Below are 16,828 nucleotides of genomic sequence, written 5' to 3'. Positions count from 1 at the left end.
GATTTTCAAATTTCAATGCCAGAAGAAACATGCCCACAACTAACTCTTGATGCCTGTCTCGTGTTCCTAATCAACCATTTCAACTCTTGAGATTTGTCTTGCTCCATGGAAACTGATGAGCTCCAACAGGTTGCACATATGGGAAGTTACAGGAAAGATCAGATGAAGTAAAGGGACTTCCGATTAGTAATCACAGAAGAGTCCTGTACTCTTGTTCAAATTACATTGAACAAGTCAGTCAAACTCGGTTATCCTCAATTTCGTGACTTGGATCTTGACTGGGTTATTGTTGGAGTCTGGTTTGATAACCTTTTGCTTTTTATCCGGGGAACATACAGGAAATTTTATTCAGTCATGAAGGGCCACTCTCGGACTATTCTGCACATTTCCTTTTTCTTTTTGGAGTGATGTTCCTCAGTAAATTTACACGCTGTAATTCACCAGGGAAACATGTGATCATGAAACATAAGCTTTAGATCGTTTCCAAGAAAGAAAATAAATAAAATAAATAAAGGGAATGCCTTTCAGAATCAGAGCACAGATAGGATGTGAGTAACTTTAGGCCCCACTGCATGCTCAAAAGTTTCTTTTTCAGAACAAACATGGATGATGCAGAAACATTCGAACATCGATATAGATTGACCTGATCCCATTAGCGTTATCCCACTAACAGACTTCTAACTTAAGTAAATTCCTAATAAAACTAGAAACACTGAAGGTGTTTACAGTCTATGCATGAGAAAGTTAAAATTAACCTCTCATCCTTAGTCAGATTAGTATCTTGACGACAAGTAAATAAGAGATGGCAAAAAATGAAATGAAATCCGAGAATGGGTTTTCTGAATATGTTATGCAGGTGAAGCTGAGATGATGAGACCGTACTGTTAAAGGGCAACAAGAAATCAACTCAGGGGTCTACTTGGATTTGTCATCATTGCATTGCTTCGATCACAGTGATCCTCTTGCTGTTTAAAGCTTCTTCTCGAGAAACAACATGTGAAGGCCCTCCTAAACAATAACATATTGAATTAGGAGGGCCTTCATATGTTTTTTCTCTCACCCCATTGCGCACAATGACATATTGAATTAGGTTTTTGTTAGCAGAAAGTGCTGCTTCTTCTTCTTTTTCATTGCAAATAGGTGTCAGGGTGATCATTATTATGACGCAATCAGCAGTCCATTGTCAGGTGTTCAAGGCGTTATTGATTCGGGTAGAATCCTTCCCATGGGAAAAGATTGAATGTGTTGTAGAATTTTGGTTCGCAAGTATAACTTCATGAACAAATTGGGTGCACAATGCTCGTATCAAGTACCTTTCTTTCCACTCCCTTGGGATAGGAGAGGGTGGGTTGCAGTTGCAGCCGATATTTGGGATGGGGAAAAGGATAATCACCGGCGGGTGAGAGTTGGGTTTAGCTGTGATGTTGTCGATTCATTTGGAAGTGCGGTGGCAAGGAAATTCTAATTCCAGGTTAGGTCGGCCTTAAAGTTCCTCTGTACAGAGGTTCAGTTGCAGCAAAATTGGAACGGGAAATCAACATAGCCTTTTCAGCTATTAACCAAGAACAATTCATTTTTTTTCACGTTGCAGTAAATATTTATTTTATCATCATAAAAATAAATAGAAAATAATAATTTATTAGTGTTATTAAGAATATTATATAATTTAATTTTCTATTTAAACCAAATTTTAAGATTTTCAATCAACTAATTATAATTATCATCATTATATTTTTTATTTTTTATTTTTGTTTTTGTTATTTTTAAAGACTTTAAAACTATTCTTCTCAATGTATTATATAAAAGCTTTCTCGACAAATTTTTAGTTAACGAATGTATAATATTTTTAAATTGCTAACTATTCTAATATTATGTACCCTTTCAATTGCTGACTATCACAATGCACAGAAATAACTGGTATTGGTTTAGTTAACATGGAATATTCTCTAAAAAATTCAAAAGTCATTTGGCTTGCTCTCCAATTTTATCAAAAATAATAAACTCCAATTCTATAGCGAATCTTGCGATATACATTTATTTAGAGAATTTTCATGATACATCTGCTCCACTAAGTGTGAAGACATATCTATTAGTGGATTTTAAATTCTTAATGTCAGATATCTAATTAACGCTATTATACTTTTCAAGTATCGTTAAGTAATCAATATAGTGTAGCTATAGTTTAATTTGCACATTAAATATTTAAGTACCATTTATATTGCTTCCCAATGATCTATATTTAGATTACTTGTAAATCTACTTGATTTGTTAACTGAGTAAATAATATTAGGTGTTGTATACTTCATAATATATTTGAATTCAATTTTAATTTTTCAACTATTCATTTTATAAACACCAAGAAAATCTTGCTTCTTTTCTATGTTGGATAAAATTATTTTAAAAAGTTTTAAGTTTCACCAAAACATGTCAACCAAGAGTTTTTTTAGATTAATTTTTTATTTATCCATAATTTGTTTAAAATATATTAAAATTTGATTTTAAAGAATTTATTTTGAAAATTAAATTCCAATAAGATTTTAACTCAAAAAGTAAGGGAATTCTAATTTTTAATTTGATATCAAATATACTCATATCCAAGCTTTAACAAATTTTCCAACACCATTTTCAAGAAACCAACAAAAGAAATTGCGTAACCTGTAATTAAAATATAAAAATGTCACCTTTACAAAACTTGAAATATACTCCCTCGCTCTGATATATAAGGGAAAATCAATAATTTTTTCTGTAAATATTAGACTTATTCTCTGGGACAAGCATAATACTTAGAGATATTTAATTTTTTAACAACGTTTTACATACTAATTAAATGATATAGCATCTGTCACAAGAAAATAATAATCATATAATGGTATATAGAACTTAATTACATATTTACTGAGATAATTATAACAATGAAATTCCATGACACTTAATAAAGAATTTTAGTAAAGAAATTAAGTATTTCTAACATTAATTATTCTATCATGTAATATGTTTCTTCTAGTTTGAAATCAAGATTATGGTAAGTGTAATATTAAATGATATATAAAGATTCCCCCTCCATGATTTTAAAAAACTTTCTTCCATAATTGATGTCAATATAATATTTTGATTACAAGTTTACTATTATCACACATCTAGATTTGTTCAAGGATTATATAAATATATGACAATAATTGATGAATCAGTTTGTGGTTTGAAATTTATTATATCAAGTGGAAGATAAATTACATCAAGTGAAATTAATATTTTTTATACAAATATTTAAAATTAAAAAATTGAAGTTGATATCTATCATTGTTATATACTTGATATTAAAAAATAAAAAAAATTGAAAAGTCTTGATTAGATAACTACGGGATTGAGATAAGAACAATTTAAACTAGATAAGGAGTTCCTTCGAGCTCATGAGGAATTATAGGGGACATTAATTGTTTTATTACTAGGTAGCTTCATTATCGTGCCTTTTCTTCTTCAATTAACATGACAGCATCCCCGCTTCCATATTCTTCCTCGCAGAACTCAACTTGACAGTAGTATCCCCAGAACTCCACTGTTTCAGCAAGCATTTAATGGATTTGACAAAATTTGCCACCAAAATTCAGCCACAGTTAGAGAGTGATTGCTAGGATCTAAAATGGTAAGATTTTCTCTCCTAAAATCTCATCTTTAGACACAACGAAACTGACTTCCCTTAGCCTGTAAAAGTTTTGACGGATCAAACTCATTCATCTAGCGAGTAGCAAGAAGAAGAAGAAGAAGAAGTTTTTTGGAAGTATAAACGGGCCTGGCTACCCTTGGAATGAGATGTCACCTTCATTTGCGTGCCCTCCTCCACAAGGGTGATAAGGTGATGATGCGTTGCTGGTCTGACTTTACGTTTGTTCTTACAGCTCAAGCTACTGAGAAATGGACCAGACATGGATAAATATAAATGATATCTATATAAATGACTACCATGACATGACATGTCATAATATGATATGGTATTTTCAAGTTCGTATAGTCTATTTCTATTAAAGTAGAGAGCAACCATTCTATCCTGCAGTGAGTGATCATTGACTTCAAGACTCTTGCTTTTTAATTAACATCTTCAATCTTGATCAAGATGAAATGAAAATAAAATAGAATAAATCTTTACTTTCCCACAAAATTTGTTTCAATAATAAATCAAATACCCTTGTGGTTTCGAATTATGATTAAAAAAAATTGAGTTTCAAGATCCTAGATGGGATTTTAACATTTTAATTTTATAGTAAGCTAAGATTCTATTTGAAATTGCATTTGTTAATATATTAAAATCATGATTGATTCGGACTATAATTGATTTGATAAGTTAACTTATGAGTTAGAAAACCTGAGTTTAAACCGACTCAGGTTTGAAAAGAGAATTAAAATAAAACATGAAAAACATCTGATACTTGTATTTAATTCGGATGCGAAAATTCTAAGAAAAAAAAAGTAAATTGAACAAAGCCTAAAAACAATCCTTCAAGTAACACTTTTTTATTTTCAAAACAAATGGAAAATCTAATAAGAAATGGAAAAAAAAAAACATCTGAGCCGTTATATAACACACACAAGTATATGTAATTTGTTTGTAAATAAATTATTTTACTTGGTGGTTATAAACTTATAATTAATATAATATGCAGGTGTTTATAGACATAATTATTTATATAAAAGAAATTATTTAAGAATTCATATATCAAATATAAAAAATCACATTCATATAAATTAAATTTGCACCAATTATATTATAGCAAAACGTCTAAAAATCGTATACCAAACTCAAAAAAATCATTTTTTAGAATTGAGTTTTCATTATCTAAAAAATCAAAGACCGACGCCTGTATTAGAATGATTTTGGATTCCAAAAGTATTCATAGGATGGGCACCTAATTAATTAAAGGAGTAATTGGTTGGAATTAATATCAGGATACCCATCAAAAGATAACAATTGTTGTGATATTTAAAAAAATATTTGAGATTGGGTTATCGGTTATTTTTTAAAGTGTTTTAATTTAAAAATATATATTTTTTATTTTTTAAAATTTATTTTTAATTTCAGTATATAAAAAATAAAAAAATATTTTAAAGCAATAAAATAAATTCAAAAGATTTTTAAAATCATTTTTTGAATATAAAAACAAATGCACTCCAAATGAGCTGGCGAATGGCGATTGATGACCCAGTACCCAATCCCATACTGCCAACGTAATCAAGGGCTCCCTACCAGCTTGCATAATCATCCTCCACAATATTTATTTACACTCGTATTTTCAAGCGCCTAATACAGTCCACGACAGAAAATGGCAACCAGCACCACCAATCCTGCTCTGGATCCGGATCTAGACCAGCCAGACAACCCGAATCACGAGTTCGCTCAATTCGGAGCTGGATGTTTCTGGGGGGTTGAGCTTGCCTTTCAGAGACTGCCTGGTGTGGTCAAAACTGAAGTGGGCTACTCTCAGGGTCACGTCCCTGATCCAACTTACAAGCTGGTATGCACCAACACCACCAACCACGTTGAAGTTGTTCGTGTCCAATTTGACCCGGAAGTTTGCCCATATACCAACCTCCTCTCTCTTTTCTGGTCTCGCCATGATCCTACCACCCTCAATCGCCAGGTATTCGTCTTGCTTGACTTTGCTGGCAAATTTCCGATGAATTGATGTTTTGGTTTGATTTTACAGGGTGGCGATGTTGGTACACAGTATAGATCAGGGATTTACTACTACAATGAGGCCCAAGCTAAGTTAGCCCAGGAATCAAAGGAAGCTAAGCAGTTGGAATTGAAGGATAGCAAGGTTGTGACAGAAATTCTGCCAGCAAAGAGATTTTTCAGAGCTGAAGAGTACCATCAGCAGTATCTGGAGAAAGGTGGAGGTCAAGGTGTTAAACAGTCTGCTGAAAAAGGTTGCAATGACCCTATTAAATGCTATGGTTAAAACTTTTTCTTTTTTCTTTTTAAATAAAACATCTTTATGATGAAATAATATAGGAATTACACTACTGGGGCTAATTTAAATGTGAAAAATTCATTTTGTTTCAAATTGAATTCCACATTTTAAACTGGTCTTGATAGTTTGGTTTCACTTTACTAGGTTGTCCTGTCCACTTGCACCAAGTATCAATAAGCTTATTGTGTATTGTATTCTAAAGACATCCTAGTATCAATGAACTTCCTTTTTTTTTGTTTTATTTATGCAGACAAGGTATTTTGGAAATATTTATTAATCCCTGACCAGTAAATGGATTTGAAGCAGGTACATCGTTAACAAAAGTTTGTATTTGTTCAAGAGACCTGAAAGTTTCAAACTTTGATGCAGTAAAAACAACATGAAATGACAGCAAACTGAAGTCAATGGTATATGTGTAGTTTAGAGTTCGTCCTTGGGAGAATCTGTGGGTCCTATAGGATTAGTTGAGGATTTCTTGATGGGATAAGAAGCCTCCATTGCGATACCACAGAGTCCCCTTCTGTCAGAGATGCCACGCTGCATCCTGATGTAGCCTTTCTCTCCCCATTCAGGTCCCCAGGAATTCCTCACAATCCAGTACTTGGTGCCATCAACTGTTGTTCCATAGCCTACAATTGCAACTCCATGATCCAGCTCTTTTCCACACTCTCCAGTAAATACACCCTGCGTTGATATTGATATTCAATTTGTAAATGTTTAATCACAAATGCCTAGGCATTTTGAATTTCTCATTGTCTTGTCTGGTGGCAATTCCTTCTTTAAATTGATAAGTTTTCAGGAACTTTTCCGAAGTTAATTTACCTCTGAGTAGAACTGGAAATCTGAACCTCCAGCGTCTATGGCAACAGATACGGGTTGGTTTGCAACAGCTTTTAGTAGTGCATTCTCATTATTATGAGGTACATCCTCATGTCCATCAATAGACACTGCTGGCTGGTTTGCCTGCAAAAAACATAAAAAGAGTAATGCTTTGTGCTGATCATTCTCCAGCAATTTACTAATTCCATGAACCATATTAGTTGAATGTGAAAAAACACCTTGTTAGCATCACAGTGTCCATCTCGAGCACGGTAAGGATAATTAGCTCCTGTTGTTATGCCTTTCTGTTTCGTAATGAACTCAAAAGCATAATCCATTAGCCCTCCATTACATCCATAGTTTTCCCCAGTGTTACAGTCCACCAACTCCTGCTCAGACAAAGATATCAACTTATTTGTCTTAATAAAGTTAATACCTTCAACAGCTACAATTGTCGAAAATGCCCAGCAACTTCCTGTACCACATTGAAAACATTTTACAATTAAACAGCGATTAATTGTTCTACCCCCCTTTTCTGACAGTGCTATGTTCAGAAGGGAAGTAACCTTTATTTTTGCTTAATCAAAGCACGAGTATATTCCCTTGTACATGTTTGTTGCATGCCTGAACGAGCTACAGAAGGGAAATACTAAGGTGAATCTATATTCATGTGAGAAATGAAAAATAAGCCTTACCGCATTTGCCCTGGTCCTTAACAGGAGTGACGGCGCCTTTCTTCCTCCAATCAATAGAGGCTGGTACTTTTTCTATGTTCCCATACATGAAGCTTCCATTTCCCAGCGGTGCTCCCCGAAACATAGTATGATGCTTAACTTTAGAGCTAGCATAAGCGGTCCTGAATTCATGGTTTGTCATGTCTGCAAACTTATTCAACTTCAACTTATAAGGCTTATCCATCTTGTTAGTATTATGAACATGCAAGACATTAGCCCTGAACACATTGAAACGCTTGCGTTTCTCGTCAAGATTCGTAGAAACAGTGTGGTGGCTCCTCCACTTCTCATACAAATCCCACAAACTTTCCTCGGATTCTAAATCCTTTTCATGGAAATCAAAACTCTCGGTGAATCCTAAAACCAAAGCTAAATAAAGAGCAACAAATAAGAGTTTCTTCATTTTCGTTGATTTGCTAGACTAGAACTCAACACAAGATGGGAAATAATTAGGAACTAATGATTGCTTTATATAGAGAAACGAAAGGAGAGGAATGATGGAAGATAAGTAGAACAAACCAGAATAGAAAAAATAAAAATGAAGAAGTTACAAGTTCCTTAAGGGCATCAATTATCTGTATATAATAATCGATCAATGTACAAGAATCACCATATATAGTTTCAGTTCTTTCCATTGATATTGAAGGAATTTTATCAGGTTTTTGTCATCATATTGAAAGTGTCATCTCTAGCTACGTCATTCCCTCTCCATTTCTTTATCAGGGTTCTTTAGAGAAGTTGAAGTGTTGAAAAGATATGAAATTGAGTGGAGTATTCTTTAAATGAGGGAAGCGGTAGCTGATAGGAGTACTAGTTGCTTGTCACTCTTAATTTCTTCATTTTAAGAACCAACTTGTTCTCTTGTATCTTGCCTAGGAATCTTTCAGCTTTCATTTCTTATCTAACAAGTTATCAAGTCAAATTAACATTTGAAAGCACGAAGAAATTTTCAAAACTTGAAGAACAAGGATGCCATTTCATTGTCTCGGCCATCTGGTAAATGAATTGTGAGTGAACTTAGCTCGGCCCAATTCCTGTACATGTGAGAAGTTGCAGCAGATTGGATAAAGGGATGCTGGATCTCCAATTAGAAATTACAGAAAATTCCTGTCCTTTGTTTACTGTCTGGAGAACATATGATTAGGAATTAAGAAATTCAATCATGGAGCACTACTCTTCCTCTAAAGGCTTTAACTCGCATTTCTGTTTGTTTTACAGTGAATTCATTCGTTGACTCACCAGGGAAACATACAACCATGAAACTAAGCCGATTCTAAGTGCATTGTTAGACTCACCAGGGAAACATACAACCATGAACATTGTTAGATTGAAATTTGAAAGTGGTAGCTGTAGGCTTCTGTCATTTCTATGTGCATCAGAAGTCAGATTTCTCTTTTTCTCCGCCATAGAGAGTGCATGCTATAAACATCCTCCTACAGCTACCCAACTAACATCATCCATAAGCCGATTCGGAACACTGTAGTTATCTGTCATTCAATTAAATCATTCTCGTAAACTGAAACGATGCCCCCTTTTAGCATAAATGTGAAATTTCAACTTTTTAGTTGAAAAGAATTAGTCCGAAATTTCATTTTTTTTTAATCTCAGATTTCATTTCCTTATGCAATGCTGATAAATAATGCTGGTAAAGCGGGCAGCTGCTGTTATTTGGGAGAAAGCAAATGCAATGGTTGACAGCTTTGTTGGGTTCTGTAACGAGAAGGCAAATAGTCCTGACATTGCCTTGGATGGTTTAGGACTTGATTGACTTGCTTTCCTTATTTTGTTTCAAGTTTCTTAAGTTCTGCAACTGTGAAGTTTTTCAAAAATTTATTCTTCAATATATAGTATAACATTTTAAGAAATTACATCATGATCAAATTAGGGATACGTTATTTTTAAGAAGCAAATCTGATACAGCAGGAAAAACAACTGAAATGGATAGCAATTCTGAAACCAATGATATTGCTTATGTAGTTTAGAGTTCATCCTTGGGGGAAGATTTGGTTCCTGAAGGATTAGTTGAGGAGTTTTTGATAGGATATGAAGCCTCCATAGCAATACCACAGAGTCCTTCCTTGTCAGAGATGCCTCGCTGCATCCTGATGTAACCTTTCTCTCCCCATTCGGGTCCCCAGGAATTTCTAACAATCCAGTACTTGGTTCCATCAAGAGTTGTTCCATAGCCCACAACTGCCACTCCATGATCCAGCTCGGTTCTGCACTCTCCAGTAAAGACACCCTGCATTTCCCATTAAGCTTGTAAATATTTTGTTTCAAATGCAAGTCGTTTGACAGACTACTCAAATGAACATTCTATTCATCATCTTTGAAAGTGAGAGTTCTCGGATTGAGGCTAAATTCACAAAGTATTTCAGTAACTTTCTGAAATTTACCTCGGAGTAGAACTGGAAATCTGAACCCCCAGCATCTATGGCTACAGATACTGGTTGGTTTGCAGCAGCTTTCAGTAATGCATCCTCATCATTTTCAGGAACTTTCTCATACCCATCAATAGACACTGCCGGGTTGTTTTCCTGTAAAAAAAGGAGTTTTACTTTTATGTTATGCTGATCGTAATTTAGCATTGATTAGTTAATAAATCAAATTTAGTTTAATGTAAATGTAATAAGAAATGAAACCTTTGCAGCATCACAATGTCCATCTTCAGCTTTGTAAGGATAAGTAGACTCTGTTGTTATGCCTCCCTTTTTCTTAATGAACTCAAAAGCATATTCCATTAGCCCTCCATTACATCCTTGATTTTCTGTAGTGTCACAATCCACCAACTCTTGCTCAGACAAAGATACTAGCTCATTTGTCTTAATATAATTAATACCCTCAACTGCAACTATGGTTGAAAACGCCCAGCAACTTCCTGTACCACATTGAAAAGGATATAAGAATTAAATTGCAAGCAATCCAAGCAAGCAAGGAAGGATGAAAATTTGCAGTGCTGTTTTTGATAGTTCTATGCTCAAATGGGATGCAGCCTTTCTTTCTTCTTGATGAAATGTCATGTATGTTGCTTTGTGATGAATGAACGAATTATAGAATTTAAAAAATAAGGTAAACCTTCATTGTAAGAAATGAAAAGTGAGCCTTACCACATTGACCTTGGTCCTTAACAGCAGTCACAGCGCCCTTCTTCCTCCAGTCAACAGATGTGGGGACCTTTTCTACCTTCCCATACATGAAGCTCCCATTTCCTCGTGGTGTCCCACGAAACATCCTATGATGTTTAACCTTTGATCCAGCATATACACACCTGAATTCATGGTTAGTCATGTCTGCAAACTTGTTCAATTTCAACTTATAGGCCTTGCCCATCTTGTTAGTTTTGTGAACATGCATAACATTTTCCTTGAACACATTGAAACGTTTGTGTTTCTCATCAAGACTTGTTGAAACGGTATGATGGCTCCTCCATCTCTCATACAAATCCCACAAACTTTCCTCAGATTCCAAATCTTTTTCATGAAAATCCAAACTTTCAGTGATTCCTAAAACCAAGGCTAAAGAAAGAGCAACAAGTAAGAATTTCTTCATTTCCGTTTGAAAAACTAGAACTCAACACAAGATGGGGAATAAGGAACTACTATTGGTTGCTTTATATAGAGAAATGAAACAATAGTGGAAGATATGTAGATGAAGTTGTAGAATAGAACAAAGGATCATTAATTAATGAGGTTACAAGTTCCTTATGGGCATCAACTATTTATGTATAATAATGGAGGAGGATATGGAGATAGTGTTTGAGAAATATGGAAAACAAAATGTGTGTGTACAAATGGAGTGATTTCAACTAAACAAGAAAGTCCAAATATAAGTGAGTTTGGTTCACATGTATGTATCAGAAGGAAGGATACAAGTAGTTCCTGAGCAGTTAATAACATAAAAAACTTGTGGGCTTAGGGCATTTTACAGGATGATCCTTACATGCAGAACACGCTATCGCACCATGTTATGATATAAGAAAGAGAGGGGAAGAGAAAAGGGGCGGTGACCACTGATTTACTAAAATGGTTGCGTCCATAGAAGCTTTTGAGCCACGATAGTTTTGCAAGTTCGGAAATAAAGTTGCTTGCAACTGCTTCGGCTTTAACTGAATCCACTGATCATAAAGTCTTTGAAATGGTTTGGTAGAAAAAACTGTAAAGGGATTGAGTGAATTCTGCAAGAAAAATCTATTTTCAGACCCAACGAAACATGAGGACGGAGAACTCTCTCCAGATTATGGCACTGAGCCACGTTTTTTGCACATGTGTGCCCACCGGCTACTGCCAAACTTTCCCACAAATTGAGGTTAAAAGTGGATGAAATGTTCTTTAATTACCACCAACGTGACCATTCAGTATCTACCTTTTGCGTTTTTTTTTTGTGGGATTATTCATTGAAGGGTCAATTATCCTCAGGTAGTTTGCTGATGTAGTAGTTAGACAATGAATCAATGGAAAAATCCAATTTCTTTAAACAGAAAATGACTGGATTTTTTGTCAAGGCATTGCTTGTAGGACTACACTAGCGTAGGGTGTTGGGTGCTTATCCCTTCCACGGTTACAGCTCAAACCACACTATATTATCACTTCCGCGGTCACGAAAACATCCTTGAAGCTTAGCTGTCGTTCGATTTTCAGCATTTTTCAAAAGCTAGTCATCCCTTCTTGAAATGACAAAAGATTTTGATATACTATCACTTATGAGCTACAAGACGGACATGATTTTCTGCTTGAACTAAAGGGGTTGCGTGCCTTGTTCATCTTATAAGAAATTATGGTAGGCATGAACCCCATTTCAAATGATTAATGATCCTAAAGTACGGCTCAATTCTTGAGGACATGTAAATAATTAAGGAAATCCAAAATACCAAGGCTAGGCTGTTCCTCCGTCATCTATCAACAATATATCCAAGCTCGGCAGTTTCTCTGCCATCTATTAACATGGCATGCCGGGATTAGGCCAGGTAATACAAGTAGAACCATAGCACGAAACCTTTCTTGTAGCATTATTGTTTGATTGATTGATCCGGTACACCCCAAGCAAGTATAGAAGCATTGGTAAAGCAAACTGGAAGAAGAAATTAGTTAACAACGAACAATCTCTAGAAGTTGGCCGGAGAGAAATACCAGTTCACAAACATACTGGTAACTTGGCCTGGAGTTGAAGGAAAAAAAGAGAGCATGCAAATGCTTATGGTCGTCTTATTAACTTCATTAGATAACAGCATTGAGCTTCTTCAATCTACATGGTGGGCAAGGGAGGTCTGTTTCCAGGAAGAACGTTATGGTTTTGTGACTGCAAACGGGTAAAGGAAGAGAATGACAGAATACAGGACCACCAACAGACCGGCATGTTAACTCCTTTAATTTATCGTGGGACTTCAATTATCAGCCATATAAAGATAATTAACAACGGTTCACTGAAACTATTGACTTTTGCAGAATCATCTAAGACAATTGGTCATGCTGTTTTTCGCATACCATATCTACGAAACCTCAACTCTTATATCCCCAACTCCCAATTAAGTCCATATAGCACGGGCAATCTGTGCTTTACAGTAATTGCAGTTGCAGGTTCAAAAGAACTAAAGACATGATGACGCTGAAATCACATCAAGCAGTCTAGCTAATGCAAAGGCTATATTCCTCTGTTCTCTTTAGTGCCAAAGAGTACTGAAAAGGCCTTATTAATTATTATCTCTTATGGTATGATTAATTAAGGCATGCAACTCTTTCAAAAATAGCAGCTATTACTTCAACAAACAATTAAACAATTTCCATATGTCGTCCATTAAAAAAGAAGAATAAGCAACAAGAGATAAGAAAAGATGGCATGGGCAAACTAATTTGCCAATTCATTTATTTTCAGTGACAACATTTGTAAAACGAAGTACCAGCCAATTATGGTACTTTGGGGAAATGTGGGAAATTGAAATTTGACCATACAAGTAACTCATGCGAGAGCATCCTTATCTTTAGCTTGTCGCAATAACTCTTCTCTGACCCTCTTGATCTCCATCTCCTTTTCAAATCTTTCTTGCTGAAATGATGATAGACAAACCCAATTAATGGCAAGTATTTATACACAAAAACTGAAAATTCAAGTAAGAATTGATAAAACAGTGGGTAAAGACACCTCCAATAGCATGATGAAGAAGATGAATAAAAAATGTTTTTAAACAGCAACACAGTTTATTTTTCTGACTATGTATATTGCTCTGCATACTTTTCATAAATACTTCCATTTAAAATTTGGTCTCCGTGTCTGCAATGCTATCTGCAATGCTCAAACTTGTAATTCCTTCTCCAAGCAAATAAATCAACTCAATAATTTTAAAACCACTAAATGACAGCTTTGGCACATCCATGTGCCACCTTTTGCCTTGACAAAATCAGCTACAGGACATGAGTTGTCTGTAATGTCTACAACAAGAATAGTTAACTATACCCATTGTTGTAATGAATTCCCATGTCTACTAAAAGCAGCGATACTGATACAAGAAAAAGTTTCAAGCTTTGCATCCAGAAACTTGTCCCTCCATAATGACATACTATAATTAGCATTCATGCTGATGTATAACAATCAGAAACTTTTAACTTATCATTAAGAAGCATATCAAACTCTGGAACATCCTCCATGAGACTAACTCATCCTCCAAATGGTTCATGGCCAGATTTATTACAATCTACATTGTCCAAGGCCCAAGCAAGATCACCTTACCGGTTTCCGTTTATTTTAAGATATTTCCTATTTAAGAACCAGATGGCACAAGTAAAATCTCATGTAAATGATTTCAAAGCTGGCTAAACAGTAAGGAAAAAAACTTGAATTCACAATGATTTCCAGTAATCCACCTAATCCAAAGCCAGCTATGCTTTCTTCGGTGGAAGGATAAGAACAACGAGCACCAAAGGAGTAAAACACAAGGATGTAGAGCAATCCTTCCCTCTAGTTTTTTAGTTCTTGAGAGGAGCAATGAAACAAGAAAAAAAATACAGATAAAAACACAGAAGCTCATGCCTTCCTCATACTATCCCTCCAGTTTAGAAGGATTGGAAAAATGTGAACCTAGGAGGAGAGCATAGAACTTCTCCCATTTCTTGGGTGTATATCCACTCAACCTTATTGAATGGGTACTTCATCCTTTTAATCGTTTCCCTCCCTCCCTACCCATCCTGTTTCCTCTCAAGCAAACATAGTGTGAATACATATCCATCAAAATTCATGCAACAGGATGTGGTACACAAGAATGTATAATTGCAGCTTAAAAAATGAATGAAATGCTAGCCTTTGCCAATGAAAATTAAAGTAGAACTTTTGCAATAGAAAGACACAAAGGATCAAAAGGAGAAACTTCACCTACAATCAAAACATTTCCAGGTACCTTATCTATCAAAACCATAACATGCTATTCATCTTTTAAAACTTCTATAACTAAAGTAGCACTACCCTGCTCTGTAAAACAATAAAGGGGAGAAAGAGGGTGCAATTTGGGACAGAAACCAACTCCAGAATCATTTCCGACAATTTAGAGTTACCCTATCACCACAATAAATTAACAGATGCTCAGTGATTGATAGAGCCACTTTTTTCATAGAATATGTTTTACTTATGGAGATTAATCAGATCAATGGTACAAAAGTAGCTGGTAACAGAAAACTAATTAAACCAAGCAGCTGTCTTGCGGGGAATGCAGCACCAAAACTTACAGAACGCCCATAACACATTTTTCATTATTAGTCACTAATCTCAATAACGACATGTGCAAGCAATTACATCACAATCTATTAGAAAGGAGTTGCAGAAATGCCAAAAAACAATTACGCAAGACCATATCTTTAGTATATTTCATCAAGCCTATCATTAGAAATCTTTCAAAAACTCAAGTATAGGCATGCATTGTGAATGGAAAGGATACCCCATTGTCAACCAAATACAAAGACCCAACAATCGATAAATTTCTACTTATCACTTAACCTAGCAGGTCAAGATTTCTTCTAGGAACCCAAACTTAATAATATGCTTTCTATTAAGCTAACTACTAAGGATTTCGATTATCTTTCTCACTCTCTCCTTTCATTAAATAAATCAATCAATTTCTAAGGGCATATTTCAACTGTACCATCAAATTACCAAAAAAAAAAAAACCCACATCAAATTCCAACCACATTTTAACCAAGTAAACTATTTTCATCGTAAGAAATAAAGATTATCCAAGAACAAAGAAACAAATTTATACCATCATTAGACAAATTGGTGAAGATCCATATTAAGAAATGAATTGGGAAGCTCCAATTCACACTTAGTTTTTGTTTTTGAAAAGGAAAAAGAACGAAGGAAGTGATCAGAAACAATATTCAATTCAAACTTGAAAAAACAAGAAGTGAAGAAGAGATGAGAGACGAACCTTCTCATCCTGGCGAAGAGCATTCCAGACATGGATTTTGTCCATAGTTTGCCAAAATATAAAGGCTCCCACTGACATGGCGAAAAAGCCGGCTACTTTCACCATCTTCGCTTAGCTTAGCTTCTCTTCGCTTCCTTCAAAGTGTGTCTGATTTGGGAATCAGTTCTAATGATGGATGGGTAGACGCGGCTTGGATTCAATGGCCTATATCTTAATGATGGGACTGTACAAAATTAAGGCCCACGTGATTAACTAATACTCTAACTCTGGCCCAATCTCACAATACTTTCTCTTTTCTTTTTCTTTTTTCCCAACAAATTTAACTTCTTTTTTTCTCTTTACAGAAAATAATAAAATTGAACTTCTAGCCTTTAAGGTGCTGCTTGGTATGATTCTTTTTTCTCAATGAACAATTTTGAAAACAAGAAATTTTATTTGGACCTTCAAAAATGAAAAATCAAATTTTCATTAGTTTTTTATTTTTCTTTTACAAAAGAGAGAGATTCTAGATTATAGTTATAAAACCTAATTTAAAGCAATGTTTAAGCTCAGGTTTACTTGGACAATAACCCTAGATCCCAACTTAATAAAAAATCACAAGAATAAATAAAATATATTTTCCAATTATACTTTATAGAATTTAACAAAAAAAACCCCAAATACAAAATGAAGATTATCAGATATGTCTGACATACATTAAAAAAAATCTTAAATATTTCTTAAATTTATAAAATGAATAAAATTTTATGATCCTAAACACAGACGCATCTTTGTCCTGTAGACATTATTCAGAAGAGGAAATAACCTAATGCATGTCACCACCTGAACACCCTCTTACTTTCTGCACAAATCAATTTCCAACAGGTTCCTTTGTGGAAATTATTCAACATAAATGTCCTTGTACT

At 34.7% G+C, this 16,828-nt stretch overlaps 4 protein-coding genes across 4 annotated transcripts; 1 reads left to right on the top strand and 3 right to left on the bottom strand.

Annotated features, from left to right (window-relative positions):
• The first annotated feature begins 5,238 nt into the window (after positions 1 to 5,238).
• LOC133676213 (peptide methionine sulfoxide reductase-like) lies at positions 5,239 to 6,204 on the top strand. The gene is made up of 2 exons (XM_062097834.1): positions 5,239 to 5,630; positions 5,697 to 6,204. Exons 1-2 carry the CDS (start codon positions 5,313 to 5,315, stop codon positions 5,949 to 5,951), a joined length of 573 nt encoding a protein of 190 aa, XP_061953818.1. The 5' UTR covers positions 5,239 to 5,312; the 3' UTR covers positions 5,952 to 6,204.
• On the bottom strand, positions 5,948 to 8,022 carry LOC133676212 (vignain-like). Its single transcript, XM_062097833.1, has 4 exons — positions 7,478 to 8,022; positions 7,022 to 7,257; positions 6,786 to 6,926; positions 5,948 to 6,647 (listed from the first exon to the last, which is right to left on the bottom strand). Exons 1-4 carry the CDS (start codon positions 7,917 to 7,919, stop codon positions 6,384 to 6,386), a joined length of 1,083 nt encoding a protein of 360 aa, XP_061953817.1. The 5' UTR covers positions 7,920 to 8,022; the 3' UTR covers positions 5,948 to 6,383.
• Positions 8,023 to 9,334: 1,312 nt separating this feature from the next.
• Positions 9,335 to 11,787, bottom strand: LOC133675674 (vignain). The gene is made up of 4 exons (XM_062097122.1): positions 10,624 to 11,787; positions 10,159 to 10,394; positions 9,913 to 10,053; positions 9,335 to 9,758 (listed from the first exon to the last, which is right to left on the bottom strand). The coding sequence occupies exons 1-4, from the start codon at positions 11,063 to 11,065 to the stop codon at positions 9,495 to 9,497; spliced, it is 1,083 nt and encodes a 360-aa protein (XP_061953106.1). The 5' UTR covers positions 11,066 to 11,787; the 3' UTR covers positions 9,335 to 9,494.
• Positions 11,788 to 13,281: 1,494 nt separating this feature from the next.
• Positions 13,282 to 16,119, bottom strand: LOC133675495 (uncharacterized). The gene is made up of 2 exons (XM_062096898.1): positions 15,924 to 16,119; positions 13,282 to 13,555 (listed from the first exon to the last, which is right to left on the bottom strand). Exons 1-2 carry the CDS (start codon positions 16,026 to 16,028, stop codon positions 13,469 to 13,471), a joined length of 192 nt encoding a protein of 63 aa, XP_061952882.1. The 5' UTR covers positions 16,029 to 16,119; the 3' UTR covers positions 13,282 to 13,468.
• Between the last annotated feature and the right edge of the window lie 709 nt (positions 16,120 to 16,828).

Source organism: Populus nigra, chromosome 16, assembly GCF_951802175.1.
Source record: "Populus nigra chromosome 16, ddPopNigr1.1, whole genome shotgun sequence".
NCBI lineage: Eukaryota > Viridiplantae > Streptophyta > Magnoliopsida > Malpighiales > Salicaceae > Populus > Populus nigra.
This window is presented reverse-complemented; position numbering and strand designations above follow the sequence as displayed.